The following is a 25,471-nucleotide window of genomic DNA, read 5'->3' as shown; positions in this document are numbered from 1 at the left end:
TGTCCCCATCAAACACTCCCAGGACAGGTACAGCACGGGGTTAGATACAGAGTAAAGCTCCCTCTACACTGTCCCCATCAAACACTCCTAGGACAGGTACAGCACGGAGTTAGATACAGAGTAAAGCTCCCTCTACACTGTCCCCATCAAACACTCCCAGGACAGGTACAGCACGGGGTTAGATACAGAGTAAAGCTCCCTCTACACTGTCCCCATCAAACACTCCCAGGACAGGTACAGCACGGGGTTAGATACAGAGTAAAGCTCCCTCTACACTGTCCCCATCAAACACTCCCAGGACAGGTACAGCACGGAGTTAGATACAGAGTAAAGCTCCCTCTACACTGTCCCCATCAAACACTCCCAGGACAGGTACAGCACGGGGTTAGATACAGAGTAAAGCTCCCTCTACACTGTCCCCATCAAACACTCCCAGGGCAGGTACAGCACGGGGTTAGATACAGAGTAAAGCTCCCTCTACACTGTCCCCATCAAACACTCCCAGGACAGGTACAGCACGGGGTTAGATACAGAGTAAAGCTCCCTCTACACTGTCCCCATCAAACACTCCCAGGACAGGTACAGCACGGGGTTAGATACAGAGTAAAGCTCCCTCTATACTGTCCCCATCAAACACTCCCAGGACAGGTACAGCACGGAGTTAGATACAGAGTAAAGCTCCCTCTACACTGTCCCCATCAAACACTCCCAGGACAGGTACAGCACGGGGTTAGATACAGAGTAAAGCTCCCTCGACACTGTCTCCATCAAACACTCCCAGGACAGGTACAGCACGGGGTTAGATACAGAGTAAAGCTCCCTCTACACTGTCCCCATCAAACACTCCCAGGACAGGTACAGCACGGGGTTAGATACAGAGTAAAGCTCCCTCTACACTGTCCCCATCAAACCCTCCCAGGACAGGTACAGCACGAGGTTAGATACAGAGTAAAGCTCCCTCTACACTGTCCCCATCAAACACTCCCAGGACAGGTACAGCACGGGATTAGATATAGAGTAAAGCTCCCTCTACACTGTCCCCATCAAACACACCCAGGACAGGTACAGCACGGGGTTAGATACAGAGTAAAGCTCCCTCGACACTGTCTCCATCAAACACTCCCAGGACAGGTACAGCACGGGGTTAGATACAGAGTAAAGCTCCCTCTACACTGTCCCCATCAAACACTCCCAGGACAGGTACAGCACGGGGTTAGATACAGAGTAAAGCTCCCTCTACACTGTCCCCATCAAACCCTCCCAGGACAGGTACAGCACGGGATTAGATATAGAGTAAAGCTCCCTCTACACTGTCCCCATCAAACACACCCAGGACAGGTACAGCACGGGGTTAGATACAGAGTAAAGCTCCCTCGACACTGTCTCCATCAAACACTCCCAGGACAGGTACAGCACGGGGTTAGATACAGAGTAAAGCTCCCTCTACACTGTCCCCATCAAACACTCCCAGGACAGGTACAGCACGGGGTTAGATACAGAGTAAAGCTCCCTCTACACTGTCCCCATCAAACCCTCCCAGGACAGGTACAGCACGAGGTTAGATACAGAGTAAAGCTCCCTCTACACTGTCCCCATCAAACACTCCCAGGACAGGTACAGCACGGGATTAGATACAGAGTAAAGCTCCCTCTACACTGTCCCCATCAAACACTCCCAGGACAGGTACAGCACGGGATGGGAGTTCTGGTTGTTACGTGACGGTTTTCCCACTGGATTGAGTGGAGGAACACTGACCTCGGAATGACGAAACATTCCTTGCCTGCTGTTTCCATGGTGACGGTGTGTTCCATTAAAGGCGCATGCATCCCCTCCCCCACCCCTCATAGCAGAGCTTCATGTTTAACAGCACGTCACCCACCACAACCACCCCTCTGCTGTCCCCTCAGGAGGGATGTGTGTGTGGGGTGGGGAGGGGGTCCGTGGGTCGGGGGGAGTGAGTGTGGTGGGGGTGTGTTTGCAGGGTATGGGGGGATGCAGTGTGTGGGTGGGGTGCAGGGAGATGTGGGAGGTGCTGAGTAAGGGGGCTGATGATTGTGGGTGGGGGGGTGGTGCGGGAGGGGTGCAGGGAGATGTGGAGGAGTTGGGTGGGGGGCGTGCATGGTATAGATGTAGGGGGATGGGTGTGAGGTGGGTGGGTGTGCGGGTGGGGGGGAGTTGCGGGGTGAGGGTGGGGGGTGCGGAGAGCGTGGGGGGTGCTGGATGGGGGGGTTTGACGGGAGGGAAGTGAGGGTGAGTGGGGGGTGCGGAGTGGGGGTTGGGTGGGTGTTGGGGGTGGGTGGTGGGTGGGGGGGGTGTGGGGTGGTGCTGCGGGAGGTGCTACAAATCTTCCTGACAGTCTCACACACACTCACAGTCTCACACACAGACACACTGACAGTCTCACACACACTCACAGTCTCACACGCACACACACACACACACTGACAGTCAGGGACACTGACAGTCACACACAAACTGACAGTCACACTCACACTGCCAGTCTCACACATACACACTCACAGTCTCACACACTGATAGTCTCACACGTGCACCCACACACACTGACAGTTGGACACACTGACAGTCGCACACACTGACAGTCACACACACTGCCAGTCGCACACACTGACAGTCGCACACACTGACAGTCGCACACACTGACAGTCACACACACTGACAGTCACACACACTGACAGTCACACACACTGACAGTCACACACACACTGACAGTCACACACACTGACAGTCACACATACTGAGTCACACACACTGACAGTCACACACACTGACAGTCACACACACTGCCAGTCGCACACACTGACAGTCGCACACACTGACAGTCACACACACTGACAGTCACACACACTGACAGTCACACACACACTGACAGTCACACACACTGACAGTCACACATACTGAGTCACACACACTGACAGTCACACACACTGAGTCACACACACACTGACAGTCACACACACTGACACTCACACACACTGACAGTCACACACACTGACAGTCACACACACTGAGTCACACACACACTGACAGTCACACACACTGACAGTCGGACACACTGACAGTCACACACACACTGACAGTCACACACACTGACAGTCACACACACTGACAGTCACACATACTGACAGTCACACACACTGACAGTCACACACACTGAGTCACACACACACTGACAGTCACACACACTGACAGTCGGACACACTGACAGTCACACACACACTGACAGTCACACACACTGACAGTCACACACACTGACAGTCACACACACTGACAGTCACACACACTGACAGTCGGACACACTGACAGTCACACACACTGACAGTTGGACACACTGACAGTCGGACACACTGACAGTCACACACACTGACAGTCACACACACTGACAGTCACACACACTGAGTCACACACACACTGACAGTCGCACACACTGACAGTTGGACACACTGACAGTCGGACACACTGACAGTCACACACACTGACAGTCACACACACACTGACAGTCACACACACTGACAGTCACACACACTGACAGTCACACACACTGACAGTCACACACACTGACAGACACACACACTGACAGTCACACACACACTGACAGTCACACACACTGACAGTCGCACACACTGACAGTCACACACACTGACACACACACACTGACAGTCACACACACTGACAGTCACACACACTGACAGTCGCACACACTGACAGTCACACATACTGACAGTCACACACACTGACAGTCACACACACTGAGTCACACACACACTGACAGTCGCACACACTGACAGTCACACACACTGACAGAGACACACTGACAGTCACACATACTGACAGTCACACACACACTGACAGTCACACACACTGAGTCACACACACTGACAGACACACACACACTGAGTCACACATACTGACAGTCACACACACACTGACAGTCACACACACTGACAGTCACACACACTGAGTCACACACACTGACACACACACACACTGACAGTCACACACACTGACAGTCGCACACACTGACAGTCGCACACACTGACAGTCACACACACTGACAGTCGGACACACTGACAGTCGGACACACTGACAGTCGCACACACTGACAGTCGCACACACTGACAGTCACACACACTGACAGTCACACACACTGACAGTCACACACACTGACAGTCACACACACTGACAGTCACACACACTGAGTCACACACACACTGACAGTCACACACACTGACAGTCACACACACACTGACAGTCACACACACTGAGTCACACACACACTGACAGTCGCACACACTGAGTCACACACACTGACAGTCACACACACTGACAGTCACACACACTGAGTCACACACACTGACACACACACACTGACAGTCGCACACACTGACAGTCACACACACTGACAGTCACACACACTGACAGACACACACACTGACAGTCGCACACACTGACAGTCACACACACTGACAGTCACACACACTGACAGTCGCACACACTGACAGTCGCACATACTGACAGACACACACACTGACAGTCGCACACACTGACAGTCACACAAACTGACAGTCACACACACTGAGTCACACACACTTACAGTCACACACACTGACAGTCACACACACTGACAGTCACACACACTGACAGTCGCACACACTGAGTCACACACACTGACACACACACACTGACAGTCGCACACACTGACAGTCACACACACTGACAGTCACACACACTGACAGTCGCACACACTGAGTCACACACACTTACAGTCACACACACTGACAGTCACACACACTGAGTCACACACACTGACAGTCAGACACACTGACAGTCACACACACTGACACACACACACTGACAGTCACACACACTGACACACACACACTGACAGTCACACACACTGACAGTCACACACACTGACAGTCACACACACACTGACAGTCTCACACACACACTGACAGTCGCACACACTGACAGTCACACACACTGACAGTCGCACACACTGACAGTCACACACACTGAGTCACACACACACTGACAGTCACACACACTGACAGTCACACACACTGACAGTCACACACACACTGACAGTCGCACACACTGACAGTCGCACACACTGACAGTCGCACACACTGACAGTCGCACACACTGACAGTCACACACACTGACAGTCACACACACTGACAGTCACACACACTGACAGTCACACACACTGACAGACACACACACTGAGTCACACACACACTGACAGTCACACACACTGACAGACACACACACTGACACACACACACACTGACAGACACACACACTGACACACACACACTGACAGTCGCACACACTGACAGTCACACACACTGACAGACACACACACTGAGTCACACACACTGACAGTCACACACACTGACAGTCACACACACTGACAGTCACACACACTGACAGTCGGACACACACTGACAGTCACACACACTGACAGTCACACACACTGACAGTCACACACACTCTGACAGTCACACACACTGACAGTCACACACACTGACAGTCACACACACTGAGTCACACACACACTGACAGTCACACACAGACAGTCACACACACTGACAGTCGCACACACACTGACAGTCACACACACTGACAGTCACACACACTGAGTCACACACACACTGACAGTCACACACACTGACAGTCACACACACTGACAGTCGCACACACTGACAGTCACACACACTGACAGTCACACACACTGACAGTCACACACACTGACACACACACACTGACAGTCGCACACACTGACAGTCACACACACTGACAGTCACACACACTGACACACACACACTGACAGTCGCACACACTGACAGTCACACACACTGACAGTCACACACACTGACAGTCGGACACACTGACAGTCGGACACACTGACAGTCACACACACTGACAGTCACACACACTGACAGTCGCTCACACTGACAGTCAGGGACACTGACAGTCACACACAAACTGACAGTCACACTCACACTGCCAGTCTCACACATACACACTCACAGTCTCACACACTGATAGTCTCACACGCGCACCCACACACACCGACAGTCGGACACACTGACAGTTGGACACACTGACAGTCGGACACACTGACAGTCACACACACTGACAGTCACACACACTGACAGTCACACACACTGACAGTCGCACACACTGACAGTCACACACACTGACAGTCACACACACTGACAGTCGGACACACTGACAGTCGGACACACTGACAGTCGGACACACTGACAGTCGGACACACTGACAGTCGCACACACTGACAGTCACACACACTGACAGTCGCACACACTAACAGTCGCACACACTGACAGTCACACACACTGACAGTCGCACACACTGACAGTCGCACACACTGACAGTCACACACACTGACAGTCACACACACTGACAGTCACACACACACTGACAGTCACACACACTGACAGTCACACACACACTGACAGTCACACACACTGACAGTCACACATACTGAGTCACACACACTGACAGTCACACACACTGAGTCACACACACACTGACAGTCACACACACTGACACTCACACACACTGACAGTCTCACACACACACTGACAGTCACACACACTGACAGTCACACACACACTGACAGTCACACACACTGACAGTCACACATACTGACAGTCACACACACTGACAGTCACACACACTGAGTCACACACACACTGACAGTCACACACACTGACAGTCGGACACACTGAGTCACACACACACTGACAGTCACACACACTGAGTCACACACACACTGACAGTCGCACACACTGACAGTCACACACACTGAGTCACACACACTGACAGTCACACACACTGACAGTCACACACACTGAGTCACACACACTGACAGTCGCACACACTGAGTCACACACACACTGACAGTCACACACACTGACAGTCACACACACTGACAGTCACACACACTGACACTCACACACACTGACAGTCACACACACTGACACTCACACACACTGACACTCACACACACTGACAGTCACACACACTGACAGTCGCACACACTGACAGTCGCACACACTGACAGTCACACACACTGACAGTCGCACACACTGATAGTCTCACACGCGCACCCACACACACTGACAGTCGGACACACTGACAGTTGGACACACTGACAGTCGGACACACTGACAGTCGCACACACTGACAGTCGCACACACTGACAGTCGCACACACTGACAGTCTCACACACACACTGACAGTCACACACACTGACAGTCGGACACACTGACAGTCACACACACTGAGTCACACACACACTGACAGTCACACACACTGACAGTCGCACTCACTGACAGTCACACACACTGAGTCACACACACACTGACAGTCGCACACACTGACAGTCGCACACACTGACAGTCACACACACTGACAGTCACACACACTGACAGTCACACACACTGACACACACACACTGACAGTCGCACACACTGACAGTCACACACACTGAGTTACACACACACTGACAGTCGCACACACTGACAGTCGCACACACTGAGTCACACACACTGACAGTCACACACACTGACAGTCACACACACTGACACTCACACACACTGACAGTCACACACACTGACACTCACACACACTGACAGTCGCACACACTGACAGTCTCACACACACTGACAGTCAGACATACTGACAGTCACACACACACTGACAGTCACACACACTGACAGTCACACACACTGAGTCACACACACTGACAGTCACACACACTGACAGTCACACACACTGACAGTCGCACACACTGAGTCACACACACTGACACACACACACTGACAGTCGCACACACTGACAGTCACACACACTGACAGTCGCACACACTGACAGTCACACACACTGAGTCACACACACACTGACAGTCACACACACTGACAGTCACACACACTGACAGTCACACACACACTGACAGTCGCACACACTGACAGTCGCACACACTGACAGTCGCACACACTGACAGTCGCACACACTGACAGTCACACACACTGACACACACACACTGACACACACACACTGACAGTCGCACACACTGACACACACACTGACACACACACTGACACACACACTGACAGTCACACACACTGACAGTCACACACACTGAGTCACACACACACTGACAGTCGCACACACTGACACACACACACTGACAGTCACACACACTGACAGACACACACACTGACAGACACACACACACACTGACACTCACACTGACAGTCGCACACACTGACAGTCACACACACTGACAGTCGCACACACTGACAGTCACACACACTGACAGTCACACACACTGACAGTCACACACACTGACACACACACACTGACAGTCACACACACACTGACACACACACACACTGACAGTCACACACACTGACACACACACACTGACAGTCACACACACACTGACACACACACTGACAGTCACACACACACTGACAGTCACACACACTGACAGACACACACACTGACAGTCACACACACTGACACACACACACTGACAGTCACACACACACTGACACACACACTGACAGTCACACACACTGACAGACACACACACTGACAGTCACACACACTGACAGTCACACACACTGAGTCACACACACTGACAGTAACACACACTGACAGTCGCACACACTGACAGTCACACACACTGAGTCACACACACTGACAGTCACACACACTGACAGTCACACACACTGAGTCACACACACACTGACAGTCGCACACACTGACAGTCACACACACTGACAGTCACACACACACTGACAGTCACACATACTGACAGTCACACACACACTGACAGTCACACACACTGACAGTCACACACGCACTGACACTCACACACACTGACACTCGCACACACTGACAGTCACACACACTGACAGTCACACACACTGACAGTCACACACACTGAGTCACACACACACTGACAGTCGCACACACTGACAGTCACACACACTGACAGTCACACACACTGACAGTCACACACACTGAGTCACACACACACTGACAGTCGCACACACTGACAGTCACACACACTGACAGTCACACACACACTGACAGTCACACACACTGACAGTCGCACACACTGACAGTCGCACACACTGACAGTCACACACACTGACAGTCACACACACTGACAGTCACACACACACTGACAGTCACACACACTGACAGTCGCACACACTGACAGTCGCACACACTGACAGTCACACACACTGACAGTCACACACACTGACAGTCACACACACTGACAGTCACACACACTGACAGTCACACACACTGACAGTCGCACACACTGACAGTCACACAAACTGACAGTCGCACACACTGACAGTCACACACACTGACAGTCACACACACTGACAGTCACACACACTGACAGTCACACACACTGACAGTCACATACACTGACAGTCGGACACACTGACAGTCACACACACTGACAGTCACACACACTGACAGTCACACACACACTGACAGTCACACACACTGAGTCACACACACACTGACAGTCACACACACTGAGTCACACACACACTGACAGTCACACACACTGAGGCACACACACTGACAGTCGCACACACTGACAGTCACACACACTGACACACACACACTGACAGTCACACACTGACAGTCACACACACACTGACAGTCGCACACACTGACAGTCGCACACACTGACACACACACACACTGACAGTCACACACGCACTGACAGTCACACACACACTGACAGTCACACACACACTGACAGTCACCCACACTGAGTCACACACACACTGACAGTCACACACACTGAGTCACACACACTGAGTCGCACACACTGACAGTCACACACACTGACACACACACACTGACAGTCACACACTGACAGTCACACACACACACACACACACTGACAGTCGCACACACTGACAGTCGCACACACTGACACACACACTGACAGTCTCACACACGCACTGACAGTCACACACACACTGACACTCACACACACTGACACTCACACACACTGACACTCACACACACTGACACTCACACACACTGACACTCACACACACTGACACTCACACACACTGAGTCACACACACACTGACAGTCACACACACTGAGTCACACACACACTGACAGTCACACACACTGACAGTCGCACACACTGACAGTCGCACACACTGACAGTCACACACACTGACACTCACACACACTGACAGTCGCACACACTGACAGTCGCACACACTGACACACACACACACTGACAGTCACACACACTGACACTCACACACACTGACAGTCACACACACTGACACTCACACACACTGACAGTCGCACACACTGACAGTCGCACACACTGACAGTCACACACACTGACACTGACACACACTGACAGTCGCACACACTGACAGTCACACACACTGACACTGACACACACTGACAGTCACACACACTGACAGTCGCACACACTGACAGTCTCACACACTGACAGTCTCACACACTGACAGTCACACACACTGACAGTCACACACTGACAGTCGCACACACTGACACACACACACACTGACAGTCACACACGCACTGACAGTCACACACACACTGACAGTCACACACACACTGACAGTCACACACACTGAGTCACACACACACTGACAGTCACACACACTGAGTCATACACACTGAGTCGCACACACTGACAGTCACACACACTGACACACACACACTGACAGTCACACACTGACAGTCACACACTGACAGTCACACACACACTGACAGTCGCACACACTGACAGTCGCACACACTGACACACACACACACTGACAGTCACACACGCACTGACAGTCACACACACAGACAGTCACACACACTGACACTCACACACACTGACACTCACACACACTGACACTCACACACACTGACACTCACACACACTGACAGTCACACACACTGACAGTCACACACACTGACAGTCACACACACTGACAGTCACACACACTGAGTCACACACACACTGACAGTCACACACACTGAGTCACACACACACTGACAGTCACACACACTGACAGTCGCACACACTGACAGTCGCACACACTGACAGTCACACACACTGACAGTCACACACACTGACAGTCACACACACTGACAGTCACACACACTGACACTCACACACACTGACAGTCACACACACTGACAGTCACACACACTGAGTCACACACACACTGACACTCACACACACTGAGTCACACACACACTGACAGTCACACACACTGAGTCACACACACTGACAGTCGCACACACTGACAGTCACACACACTGACAGTCACACACACTGACAGTCACACACACTGAGTCACACACACACTGACACTCACACACACTGAGTCACACACACACTGACAGTCACACACACTGAGTCACACACACTGACAGTCGCACACACTGACAGTCGCACACACTGACAGTCACACACACTGACAGTCACACACACTGACACTCGCACACACTGACAGTCGCACACACTGACAGTCGCACACACTGACACACACACACACTGACAGTCACACACACTGACACTCACACACACTGACAGTCACACACACTGACACTCACACACACTGACAGTCGCACACACTGACAGTCGCACACACTGACAGTCGCACACACTGACAGTCGCACACACTGACAGTCACACACACTGACAGTCACACACACTGACAGTCACACACACTGACAGTCACACACACTGAGTCACACACACACTGACAGTCACACACACTGACAGTCACACACACTGAGTCACACACACACTGACAGTCACACACACTGACACACACACACTGACAGTCGCACACACTGAGTCACACACACTGAGTCACACACACACTGACAGTCACGCACACACTGACAGTCACGCACACACTGACAGTCGCACACACTGACAGTCGCACACACTGACAGTCGCACACACTGACAGTCGCACACACTGACAGTCAGACACACTGACAGTCGCACACACTGACAGTCGCACACACTGACAGTCAGACACACTGACAGTCACACACACTGACAGTCGCACACTGACAGTCACACACACTGACAGTCACACACACTGACAGTCACACACACTGACAGTCACACACACTGACACTCACACACTGACAGTCACACACACTGACAGTCACACAGTCTCTCACACACACTCACACACATACATTGACACAGTCACACTCAGACAAACTTACTACACACAGACACACTCACTCAGAAACACAGACAGACGCTCGGACAGACAGAGATACCCCCCCCCCCCGATTTCTCAGTGATGTGACCGTCAGATGGACACGGACAGGCTGAAGGTGTCTCCTCTCCACAAAGTGTCACCGAGTGGGAATATCGCTGGAAGTTTTCTAACCGCGCCTCCATCCCTCAAATAGCCCTCCAACCAAAACCTTCTCACCATCAGGAGAGTTGGAATAAACCTTTCCAAATGTGTTGCTTGCCCCTCGGGATGGAACCTGGGAGATCCAGGGTGGTCCTGAAGGGACTGGGGGATACGTCCAGCTGAATAATGATTCCATTTTGTGTGTCTGTACAGGGTTCCAGTCTGAGACACGGGGCACTGGGACGGAGGCCCACCAGCCCTCACACGGTGAGTATACGGTGTGTGGGCCCCACAGGGGAGAGGTCAGGGGTCAGGCGCTGCTCTCACACTGACCGCGGCAAATCCGGAGGGTGACCCACAGGGAACTGGTCACGGGGGGGGGGGGGGGGGGGGGAGATAACATCAGAGGATGATGGCCGGGGTGTGAGGGGTGGGGCATTGGACAACGACAAAATGGCAAAGCAGAGCCCATCAGGAGAAGATCAGATGGTTGAGGCTGAGCTCATCTTCCCCCCGGTCTCCCTGCTCCGTGGGGCCCTCCCCCTGGTCTCCCTGCACCATGGGGCCCTCCCCCTGGTCTCCCTGCACCATGGGGCCCTCCCCCTGGTCTCCCTGCACCGTGGGGCCCTCCCCCTGGTCTCCCTGCTCCGTGGGGCCCTCCCCCTGGTCTCCCTGCACCGTGGGGCCCTCCCCCTGGTCTCCCTGCACCGTGGGGCCCTCCCCCTGGTGTCCCTGCACCGTGGGGCCCTCCCCCTGGTCTCCCTGCACCGTGGGGCCCTCCCCCCGGTCTCCCTGCTCCGTGGGGCCCTCCCCCTGGTCTCCCTGCACCGTGGGGCCCTCCCCCTGGTCTCCCTGCACCGTGGGGCCCTCCCCCTGGTGTCCCTGCACCGTGGGGCCCGCCCCCTGGTGTCCCTGCTCCGTGGGGCCCTCCCCCTGGTCTCACTGCACCGTGGGGCCCTCCCCCTGGTCTCCCTGCACCGTAGGGCCCTCCCCCTGGGGTCCCTGCACCGTGGAACCCTCCCCCTCCTCTCCCTGCACCGTGGGGCCATCCCCCTGCACCGTGGGGCCCTCCCCCTGTACCGTGGGACCCTCCCCCTGGTCTCCCTGCACCGTGGGACCCTCCCCCTGGTCTCCCTGCACCGTGGGACCCTCCCCCTGGTCTCCCTGCACCGTGGGGCCCTCCCCCTGCACCGTGGGGCCCTCCCCCTGGTCTCCCTGCACCGTGGGGCCCTCCCCCTGCACCGTGGGGCCCTCCCCCTGGTGTCCCTGCACCGTGGGACCCTCCCCCTGGTCTCCCTCAACCGTGGGGCCCTCCCCCTGCACCGTGGGGCCCTCCTCCTGGTGTCCCTGCACCGTGGGACCCTCCCCCTGGTGTACCTGCACCGTGGGGCCCTCCCCCTGGTGTACCTGCACTGTGGGACCCTCCCCCTGGTGTACCTGCTCCATGGGGCCCTCCCCCTGCACCGTGGGACCCTCCCCCTGGTGTCCCTGCACCGTGGGGCCCACCCCCTGGTCTCCCTGCACCGTGGGACCCTCCCCCTGGTCTCCCTGCACCGTGGGGCCCTCCCCCTGCACCGTGGGGCCCTCCCCCTGGGGTTCCTGCACCGTGGGGCCCTCCCCCTGGTCTCCCTGCACCGTGGGGCCCTCCCCCTGCACCGTGGGGCCCTCCCCCTGGGGTCCCTGCACCGTGGGGCCCACCCCCTGCACCGTGGGGCCCTCCCCCTGGGGTTCCTGCACCATGGGGCCCTCCCCCTGGTCTCCCTGCACCGTGAGGCCCTCCCCCTGCACCGTGCGGCCCTCCCCTTGGTGTCCCTGCACCGTGGGGCCCACCCCCTGGTGTCCCTGCACCGTGGGGCCCGCCCCCGGGGTCCCTGCACCGTGGGGCCCTCCCCCTGGGGTCCCTGCACCGTGGGGCCCTCCCCCTGCACCGTGGGGCCCTCCCCCTGGTCTCCCTGCACCGTGGGGCCCTCCCCCTGGGGTCTCTAAACAGTTGCCACAGATTGACTGAATTTGCTGTCCGGCTCGTTCCTATGCAGGCCCACGATAAGGAGCTGTGTAAAGTGAGTCAGGAACAGTACACAGATACCCTGCGGCCATCCCGGGACCCCCTGGTTATCCAGGTCCTGCGGCGCAGTCCCAGAGGCAAGGTTGCAACGTCAATACCGGATTTGCGACTGGTGGACAATGGCACCCAGACAGACATCACCTTCGAACACATCATGGCCTTGAGGAAAGTACAGCCCCCATCACCCCAGATTGTACAGCTGGAACCCAACACTCAACCTGACCTGTGAGTATCAACAACACTCACAACAACAACCAGAGAAAGACTGTGTACAGCGATCCTCCCCCTGAATAAACACAGACTGTGTACAGCGATCCTCACCCTGAATAAACACAGACTGTGTACAGCGATCCTCCCCCTGAATAAACACAGACTGTGTACAGCGATCCTCACCCTGAATAAACACAGACTGTGTACAGCGATCCTCACCCTGAATAAACATAGACTGTGTACAGCGATCCTCCCCCTGAATAAACACAGACTGTGTACAGCGATCCTCACCCTGAATAAACACAGACTGTACAGCGATCCTCCCCCTGAATAAACACAGACTGTACAGCGATCCTCCCCCTGAATAAACACAGACTGTGTACAGCGATCCTCACCCTGAATAAACACAGACTGTGTACAGCGATCCTCACCCTGAATAAACACAGACTGTGTACAGCGATCCTCCCCCTGAATAAACACAGACTGTACAGCGATCCTCCCCCTGAATAAACACAGACTGTGTACAGCGATCCTCACCCTGAATAAACACAGACTGTGTACAGCGATCCTCACCCTGAATAAACACAGACTGTACAGCAATCCTCACCCTGAATAAACACAGACTGTGTACAGCGATCCTCACCCTGAATAAACACAGACTGTACAGCAATCCTCACCCTGAATAAACACAGACTGTGTACAGCAATCCTCACCCTGAATAAACACAGACTGTGAACAGCAATCCTCCCCCTGGATAAACACAGACTGTGTACAGCGATCCACACCCTGAATAAACACAGACTGTGAACAGCAATCCTCCCCCTGGATAAACACAGACTGTGTACAGCGATCCACACCCTGAATAAACACAGACTGTACAGCAATCCTCACCCTGAATAAACACAGACTGTACAGCAATCCTCCCCCTGAATAAACACAGACTGTACAGCAATCCTCCCCCTGAATAAACACAGACTGTGTACAGCGATCCACACCCTGAATAAACACAGACTGTGAACAGCAATCCTCCCCCTGGATAAACACAGACTGTGTACAGCGATCCACACCCTGAATAAACACAGACTGTACAGCAATCCTCACCCTGAATAAACACAGACTGTACAGCAATCCTCCCCCTGAATAAACACAGACTGTGAACAGCAATCCTCCCCCTGGATAAACACAGACTGTGTACAGCGATCCACACCCTGAATAAACACAGACTGTACAGCAATCCTCACCCTGAATAAACACAGACTGTACAGCAATCCTCCCCCTGAATAAACACAGACTGTACAGCAATCCTCCCCCTGAATAAACACAGACTGTACAGCAATCCTCACCCTGAATAAACACAGACTGTGTACAGCAATCCTCACGCTGAATAAACACAGACTGTGTACAGCAATCCTCCCCCTGAATAAACACAGACTGTACAGCAATCCTCACGCTGAATAAACACAGACTGTGTACAGCAATCCTCCCCCTGAATAAACACAGACTGTACAGCAATCCTCACGCTGAATAAACACAGACTGTGTACAGCGATCCTCCCCTGAATAAACACAGACTGTGTACAGCAATCCTCCCCCTGAATAAACACAGACTGTACAGCAATCCTCACCCTGAATAAACACAGACTGTACAGCGATCCTCACCCTGAATAAACACAGACTGTACAGCAATCCTCCCCCTGAATAAACACAGACTGTGTACAGCGATCCTCCCCCTGAATAAACACAGACTGTGGACAGCTATCCTCTCCCTGGACCCCACTCCCTGGTTCCTCCGCACTGCCCTGCTCCCCCTACCGCTCCCTGGAATCAGCTGTGTCCTGCGTTGAGTGGTAACCTCGCTGGCAGCTAAATAGTTTGACAGCTTCTGTCTCGCTTGCTTTCAGTCCCCCCGTCGGGAATGAGTTCTACGACGCCAATGACTATTTGGACAGCGGTCACCATGAAGTAGATCGGACGGAGGAACTGGAGTACGAGGTGGGTGAACAATAGCACTTTACCCCCGGCCTAACTTCCCGAGTATTGTATCCGCTCGGGTTTAGCAGAGTGAGAGGCGACTTGATCGGAACCGTCTCGATCCCGAGGGGGTCTCGACAGGGTGGATGTAGAGAGGATAAAGAGAGGGGGCTACCGGCTTGCCCGTGCCTCTGGGTAATTCGAAAAAGTGGGTCAGAGTCTGGGACGCGTTTCTTTGTTTGCAGAGTTTGTATGAATGCGTGACGTTTCGAGTCAGCGTTGATGGGGCCGCGACGCAAGCTCGGCTCATTACCTTAGACTGGGGTGCTCGTTGAGCTGGCAGCGCACCCAGGATTGTTCAGCAAGTGCTGCCCAATGGCGAAATCACATCGCATGTTAGACGTAACGTTCTGGGCTTTGCCAACTCGCGCCGCTGGAGTCCTGTCTCCACTCTGCCTGTTACGCGGAGCGGGCGGTTTGCTTGGATCGGCCAGGCGCTGGGATGCGCCTCCCCCCCCCCCCCCCCGCCCCACTTACATATCTCAACGTAGACAGGACATAGATAGGTGACACAGATCACGTCGGAAGAGAGAGAGAGAGACAGAGAGATAGAACAGTACAGCACAGAACAGGCCCTTCGGCCCTCGATGTTGTGCCGAGCAATGATCACCCTACTCAAACCCACGTATCTACCCTATACCCGTAACCCAACAACCCCCCCCCCCCCAACCTTACTTTTTAGAACTTTTAGAACACTACGGGCAATTTTAGCATGGCCAATCCACCTAACCCGCACATCTTTGGACTGTGGGAGGAAACCGGAGCACCCGGAGGAAACCCACGCACACACGGGGAGGACGTGCAGACTCCTGCACAGACAGTGACCCAGCCGGGAATCGAACCTGGGACCCTGGAGCTGTGAAGCATTGATGCTAACCACCATGCTACCGTGCTGCCCACTCTGTATGAGTTGGGAAGCGAGTGGGGGTGAGAGACAGAGGGATCAGATAGAGAGGGAGGGAGGGAGGGACGGGATTCAGGGGAGTGTGGGGGAGACTGGTGGTAGAGATAGAGAGGCTGTGTGGATAGAGAGGACAGGGAGAAGGGGGTATGGAGGGAGACAGAGGGTGTGAGAGAGAGCGCGAGACAGAAACCGAGAGGCGAAGGGAGAGAATTCCGGAGGGCGGGACTCAGGCACGGCCGCCAATGGTGGAGCGGTGGGAAATTGGGAATGCTCGAGAGGCTGGAATTGGGGGAGCGCAGAGATCTCGGAGGGTCGTAGGAACTGGAGGAGGTTACAGAGATAGGGAGGGGGTGTAGGGGCTGGAGGAGGTTACAGAGATAGGGAGGGGTGTAGGGGGCTGGAGGAGGTTACAGAGATAGGGAGGGGTGTAGGGGCTGGAGGAGGTTACAGAGATAGGGAGGGGGTGTAGGGGCTGGAGGGGGTTACAGAGATAGGGAGGGGTGTAGGGGCTGGAGGAGGTTACAGGGATAGGGAGGGGGTGTAGGGGCTGGAGGAGGTTACAGAGATAGGGAGGGGTGTAGGGGCTGGAGGAGGTTACAGAGATAGGGAGGGGTGTTGGGGCTGGAGGAGGTTACAGAGATAGGGAGGGGTGTAGGGGCTGGAGGAGGTTACAGAGATAGGGAGGGGTGTAGCAGCTGGAGGAGGTTACAGAGATAGGGAGGGGTGTAGGGGCTGGAGGAGGTTACAGAGATAGGGAGGGGTGTAGGGAGGGGCTGGAGGAGGTTACAGAGATAGGGAGGGGTGTAGGGATGGAGGAGGTTACAGAGATAGGGAGGGGTGTAGGGGCTGGAGGAGGTTACAGAGGTAGGGAAGGGGTGTAGGGGCTGGAGGTGGTTACAGAGATAGGGAGGGTTGTCGGGGCTGGAGGAGGTTACAGAGATAGGGAGGGGTGTAGGGGCTGGAGGAGGTTACAGAGATAGGGAGGGGTGTAGGGGCTGGAGGAGGTTACAGAGATAGGGAGGGGGTGTAGGGGCTGGAGGAGGTTACAGAGATAGGGAGGGGTGTAGGGGCTGGAGGAGGTTACAGAGATAGGGAGGGGTGTAGGGGCTGGAGGAGGTTACAGAGATAGGGATGGGTGTAGGGGCTGGAGGAGGTTACAGAGATAGGGAGGGGTGTAGGGGCTGGAGGAGGTTACAGAGATAGGGAGGGGGTGTAGGGGCTGGAGGAGGTTACAGAGATAGGGAGGGGTGTAGGGGCTGGAGGAGGTTACAGAGATAGGGAGGGGTGTAGGGGCTGGAGGGGGTTACAGAGATAGGGAGGGGTGTAGGGGCTGGAGGAGGTTACAGAGATAGGGAGGGGTGTAGGGCTGGAGGAGGTTACAGAGATAGGGAGTGGTGTAGGGACTGGAGGAGGTTACAGAGATAGGGAGGGGGTGTAGGGGCTGGAGGAGGTTACAGAGATAGGGAGGGTGTAGGGGCTGGAGGAGGTTACAGAGATAGGGAGGGGTGTAGGGGCTGGAGGAGGTTACAGAGATAGGGAGGGTGTAGGGGCTGGAGGAGGTTACAGAGATAGGGAGGGGTGGAGGGACTGGAGGAGGTTACAGAGATAGGGAGGGGTGGAGGGGCTGGAGGAGGTTACAGAGATAGGGAGGGGTGTAGGGGCTGGAGGAGGTTACAGAGATAGGGATGGGTGTCGGGGCTGGAGGAGGTTACAGAGATAGGGAGGGGTGTAGGGGCTGGAGGAGGTTACAGAGATAGGGAGGGGTGTCGGGGCTGGAGGAGGTTACAGAGATAGGGAGGGCTGGAGGAGGTTACAGAGATAGGGAGGGGGTGTCGGGGCTGGAGGAGGTTACAGAGATAGGGAGGTTGTAGGGGCTGGAGGAGGTTACAGAGATAGGAAGGGGTGTCAGGGCTGGAGGAGGTTACAGAGATAGGGAGGGGTGTAGGGGCTGGAGGAGGTTACAGAGATAGGGAGGGGTGTAGGGGCTGGAGGAGGTTACAGAGATAGGGAGGGGTGGAGGGGCTGGAGGAGGTTACAGAGATAGGGAGGGGTGTAGGGGCTGGAGGAGGTTACAGAGATAGGGAGGGGTGTAGGGGCTGGAGGAGGTCACAGAGATAGGGAAGGTTGTAGGGGCTGGAGGTGGTTACAGAGATAGGGAGGGGTGTAGGGGCTGGAGGAGGTTACAGAGATAGGGAGGGGGTGTAGGGGCTGGAGGGAGGTTACAGAGATAGGGAGGGGTGTAGGGGCTGGAGGAGGTTATGGAGTGAGGGGTGTAGGGGCTGGAGGAGGTTATGGAGATAGGGAGGGGTGTAGGGGCTGGAGGGGGTTACAGAGATAGGGAGGGTTGTAGGGGCTGGAGGTTACGGAGATAGGGAGGGGTGTAGCGGCTGGAGGAGGTTACAGAGAAAGGGAGGGTTGTAGAGGCTGGAGGAGGTTACAGAGATAGGGAGGGTTCTAGGGGCTGGAGGAGGATACAGAGATAGGGAGGGTTGTAGGGGCTGGAGGAGGTTACAGAGATAGGGGGGTTGTAGGGGTGGAGGAGGTTACAGAGATAGGGAGGGGTGTAGATGCTGGAGGAGGTTACAGAGATAGGGAGGGGTGTAGATGCTGGAGGAGGTTACAGAGATAGGGAGGGGGTGTAGGGATGGAGGAGGTTACAGAGATAGGGAGGGTGTTGGGCTGGAGGAGGTTACAGAGATAGGGAGGGTTGTAGATGCTGGAGGAGGTTACAGAGATAGGGAGGGGTGTAGATGCTGGAGGAGGTTACAGAGATAGGGAGGGTGTTGGGGTCTCTGCTGATGACAGTATTTATAATTTCTGTCTTTCTGTTAGGAGGTGGAATTGTATAAACAGAGTCACCAGGAGAAGTTGGGCCTGACCGTTTGCTATCGAACGGACGATGAAAATGACACCGGCATTTACGTGGGAGAGGTAAGTGAGCAGAGCGGACCCCGGGGGAAGGACCCCACAGTGTGAGTGAATTTCTGGGTGGGTTTCTGAGAGAGCGTTAATGTCAGTGATTTTGTGTGAGCGGCAAGAGGCAGAGGGCGGGATTCCCCGCTCCACACGCTGGGGGGGGGGGGGGAGAATCGCGGGAGTGCCGGGCGAATCACGCCACGCTGCCCTGGCACCCCCCGCGATTCTCCCACCCCCCCCAAAAATGGCGTGCCTGCCAAACCCGACCGGTTCACGCCGGCGCCAACCACACCTGGTGGCTGCCGGCGTGAACAGCGTGTGATAGGTGAGTGTGGGGCCTGTGGGGGGCGGAGGGAGGATCGAGCACCACGGCCGTGCTCGTGAGGGGACTGGCCAGCGATCGGTGCCCACTGATCGTCGGCCGGCGTCTCTAAGAGATGCACTCTTTCCCCTCCGCCGCCCAGCAAGATCAAGCCGCCATGTCTTGCGGGGGCAGCGGAGGGGAAGACGGCAACCGTGCATGCGCGGGTTGGAGCTGGCCAACCTGCGCATGTGCGGCTGACGTCACTTCGGCACCGCCGGCCGCGTCATTCCCGGCGCGCCGCTTTGACGCAAGCGTCAAGGCCGGGCACTCGGGGTTCACGCGCCACCGTTCCAAGCCCCCTGGGGGTGGCGGGGGGGGGGGGGAATGGGGGGGGGGAATAGGGGGCGAGGAGCGGCCTCCGACCCCGGAGTGAAACACTCCGGGTTTCACTCCGGGGTCGGCACTCAGTCTGAATCCCGCCTGATGTAACTACATAGACACAGGCATCGGATGAAGCATACAGGGTGTAGTGTTAATGAGGTCAGTCAGTAAGAGGGTCATTTAGGGGTCTGGTAACAGCGGGGAAGAAGCTGTTTTTGAGTCTGTTCGTGCACGTTCTCAGACTTCTGTATCTCCTGCCCGATGGAAGAAGTTGGAAGAGTGAGTAAGCCGGGTGGGAGGGATCTTTGATTATGCTGCCTGCTTTCCCCCGGCAGCGGGAGGTGTAGATGGAATCAATGGATGGGAGGCAGGTTCGTGTGATGGACTGGGCGGTATTCACGACTCTCTGAGGTTCCTTGCGGTCCTGGGCCGAGCAGTTGCCATACCAGGCTGTGATGCAGCCCGATAGGATGCTTTCTATGCTGCATCTGTAAAAGTTGGTAAGGGTTAATGTGGACATGCCGAATTTCCTTAGTTTCCTGAGGAAGTATAGGCGCTGTTGTGCTTTCTTGGTGGTAGCGTTGACGTGGGTGGACCAGGACAGATTGTTGGTGATGTGCACCCCTAGGAATTTGAAACTGCTAACCATCTCCACCTCGGCCCCGTTGATGCTGACAGGGGTGTGTACAGTACTTTGCTTCCTGAAGTCGATGACCAGCTCTTTAGTTTTGCTGGCATTGAGGGAGAGATTGTTGTCGTTACACCACTCCACTAGGTTCTCTATCTCCCTCCTGTATTTGGACTCGTCGTTATTCGAGATCCGGCCCACTACGGTCGTATCGTCAGCAAACTTGTAGAACATAGAACATAGAACAGTACAGCACAGAACAGGCCCTTCGGCCCTCGATGTTGTGCCGAGCAATGATCACCCTACTAGAGTGAGTGAGTGTTTGAGTGTGAAAGTGGGTGTGTGTGCAAATGTGTGTGAGTCAGTGTGCGAATGAGTGTGGGTGAATGTGGGTGGGTGGGTGGGTGACTGTGGGTGACTGTGGGCGGGTGGGTGTGGGTGACTGGGTGACTGTGGGTGGGTGGGTGGGTGACTGTGGGCGGGTGGGTGTGGGTGAGTGGGTGACTGTGGGTGGGTGGGCGTGTGGGTGACTGGGTGGGTGGGTGACTGTGGGTGGGTGGGTGGGTGACTGTGGGTGGGTGAGTGGGTGACTGGGCAGGTGGGTGACTGTGGGTGGGTGTGTGACTGGGTGGGTGGGCGGGTGGGCGGGTGAATGTGGGTGGGTGGGTGGGTGACTGGGTGGGTGGGTGGGTGACTGTGGGCGGGTCGGTGGGTGGGTGGGTGACTGTGGGTGGGTGGGTGGGTGACTGTGGGTGGGTGGGTGACTGTGGGTGGGTGGGTGACTGGGTGGGTGGGTGGGTGAGTGTGGGTGGGTGGGTGGGTGAGTGGGTGGGTGGGTGGGTGGGTGAGTGGGTGGGTGGGCGGGTGGATGGGTGGGTGAGTGGGTGGGTGGGTGGGTGGGTGGGTGAATGTGGGTGGGTGGGTGGGTGACTGGGTGGGTGGGTGGGAGGGTGGGTGACTGTGGGTGGGTGGGTGGGTGGGTGGGTGACTGTGGGTGGGTGACTGTGGGTGGGTGGGTGGGTGACTGTGGGTGGGTGAGTGGGTGACTGGGTGGGTGGGCGGGTGGGTGACTGTGGGTGGGTGACTGTGGGCGGGTGGGTGGGTGACTGTGGGTGGGTGGGTGTGGGTGAGTGGGTGGGCGGGTTGGTGACTGTCGGTGGGTGACTGTGGGCGGGTGGGTGGGTGACTGTGGGTGGGTGGGTGACTGTGCGTGGGTGAATGTGGTGGTATGATTAACATAGCTGCCTGCCATTGGTGCAGAACACCGGCTTACCATTGGCCCTGGTCGGTCATGTGCCTCTCGACCGATTGGTTGAGACCAGTCATGTGACTGCTCCCTGATTGGTCGAGAGGCTGAGTTAACCCCGCCTCCAGGGCAGGGTATAAATGCCCAGTACACCCGGCGGTCGTCCATTTACTGTAGTCGACCGCAGGGCTAACATCTAGCTTATTAAAGCCTTACTTTTGAACAGCAACTCGCCTCGCGTTCAATTGATGGTATATCAGTGGGTGACTGTGGGTGCGTGTCAAGTCTTTCTCCTCAGTGGCTGGCGATCGATGAGGCCGCAGTTGGGTAGATGGTCAGACAGCCATTTGGTTCACTGGTTAACCTGCAGCAATGTGCTCCTCTTCCAGATTAACCCGAACGGCATCGCGGCCAAGGATGGGCGGATTCGAACCGGAGATCGCATCATTCAGGTAAGGCAACGCCGCGGAGTGTCGGCACACGCACACACTTCACCACTCAACACTGGGGACAAATACCCCCTTCCTAACCTCCAGTGGAGAGGGAGCTTTACTCTGTATCTAACCCCATGCTGTACCTGTCCTGGGAGTGTTTGATGGGGACAGTGTAGAGGGAGCTTTACTCTGTATCTAACCCCGTGCTGTACCTGTCCTGGGAGTGTTTGATGGGGACAGTGTAGAGGGAGCTTTACTCTGTATCTAACCCTGTGCTGTACCTGCCCTGGGAGTGTTTGATGGGGACAGTGTAGAGGGAGCTTTACTCTGTATCTAACCCCGTGCTGTACCTGTCCTGGGAGTGTTTGATGGGGACAGTATCGAGGGAGCTTTGCTCTGTATCTAACCCCGTGCTGTACCCGTCCTGGGAGTGTTTGATGGGGACAGTGTAGAGGGAGCTTTACTCTGTATCTAACCCCGTGCTGTACCTGTCCTGGGAGTGTTTGATGGGGACAGTATCGAGGGAGCTTTGCTCTGTATCTAACCCCGTGCTGTACCCGTCCTGGGAGTGTTTGATGGGGACAATGTAGAGGGAGCTTTACTCTGTATCTAACTCCGTGCTGTACCTGTCCTGGGAGTGTTTGATGGGGACAGTGTAGAGGGAGCTTTACTCTGTATCTAACCCCATGCTGTACCTGTCCTCGGAGTGTTTGATGGGGACAGTGTAGAGGGAGCTTTACTCTGTATCTAACCCCGTGCTGTACCTGTCCTGGGAGTGTTTGATGGGGACAGTGTAGAGGGAGCTTTACTATGTATCTAACCCCGTGCTGTACCTGTCCTGGGAGTGTTTGATGGGGACAGTGTAGAGGGAGCTTTACTCTGTATCTAACCCCGTGCTGTACCTGTCCTGGGAGTGTTTGATGGGGACAGTGTAGAGGGAGCTTTACTCTGTGTCTAACCCCGTGCTGTACCTGTCCTGGGAGTGTTTGATGGGGACAGTGTAGAGGGAGCTTTACTCTGTATCTAACCCCGTGCTGTACCTGTCCTGGGAGTGTTTGATGGGGACAGTGTAGAGGGAGCTTTACTCTGTATCTAACCCCGTGCTGTACCTGTCCTGGGAGTGTTTAATGGGGACAGTGTAGAGGGGGCTTTATTCTGTACCTAACCCCGTGCTGTACCTGTCCTGGGAGTGTTTGATGGGGACAGTGTAGAGGGAGCTTTACTCTGTATCTAACCCCGTGCTGTACCTGTCCTGGGAGTGTTTGATGGGGACAGTGTAGAGAGAGCTTTACTCTGTATCTAACCCCGTGCTGTACCTGTCCTGGGAGTGTTTGATGGGGACAGTGTAGAGGGAGCTTTACTCTGTATCTAACACCGTGCTGTACCTGTCCTGGGAGTGTTTGATGGGGACAGTGTAGAGGGAGCTTTACTATGTATCTAACCCCGTGCTGTACCTGTCCTGGGAGTGTTTGATGGGGACAGTGTAGAGGGAGTTTTACTCTGTATCTAACCCCGTGCTGTACCTGTCCGCGGAGTGTTTGATGGGGACAGTGTAGAGTGAGCTTTACTCTGTATCTAACCCCGTGCTGTACCTGTCCTGGGAGTGTTTGATGGGGACAGTGTAGAGGGAGCTTTACTATGTATCTAACCCCGTGCTGTACCTGTCCTGGGAGTGTTTGATGGGGACAGTGTAGAGGGAGCTTTACTCTGTATCTAACCCCGTGCTGTACCTGTCCTGGGAGTGTTTGATGGGGAAAGTGTAGAGGGAGCTTTACTCTGTATCTAACCCCGTGCTGTACCTGTCCTGGGAGTGTTTGATGGGGACAGTGTAGAGGGAGCTTTACTCTGTATCTAACCCCGTGCTGTTCCTGTCCTGGAAGTGTTTGA

General features: G+C 55.2%; 1 protein-coding gene across 1 annotated transcript in view; it reads left to right on the top strand.

Annotated features, from left to right (window-relative positions):
* Positions 1-1,761: 1,761 nt before the first annotated feature.
* The window catches only part of LOC119955881 (PDZ domain-containing protein 4-like), a 27,897-nt gene continuing 4,187 nt past the window's right edge, over positions 1,762-25,471 (top strand). The window contains exons 1-6 of the mRNA XM_038782533.1: positions 1,762-1,800; positions 12,680-12,733; positions 14,503-14,756; positions 16,642-16,732; positions 20,508-20,606; positions 23,540-23,602. Coding sequence (XP_038638461.1) covers positions 1,762-1,800; positions 12,680-12,733; positions 14,503-14,756; positions 16,642-16,732; positions 20,508-20,606; positions 23,540-23,602 — 600 coding nt within the window. The remainder of the gene's footprint in view (positions 1,801-12,679; positions 12,734-14,502; positions 14,757-16,641; positions 16,733-20,507; positions 20,607-23,539; positions 23,603-25,471) is intronic.

This window comes from Scyliorhinus canicula, chromosome 21 (genome assembly GCF_902713615.1).
Source record: "Scyliorhinus canicula chromosome 21, sScyCan1.1, whole genome shotgun sequence".
Taxonomy (NCBI): domain Eukaryota; kingdom Metazoa; phylum Chordata; class Chondrichthyes; order Carcharhiniformes; family Scyliorhinidae; genus Scyliorhinus; species Scyliorhinus canicula.
Note: the sequence above shows the minus strand (reverse complement) of the source record. Positions and strands in the feature narration are given on the sequence as shown.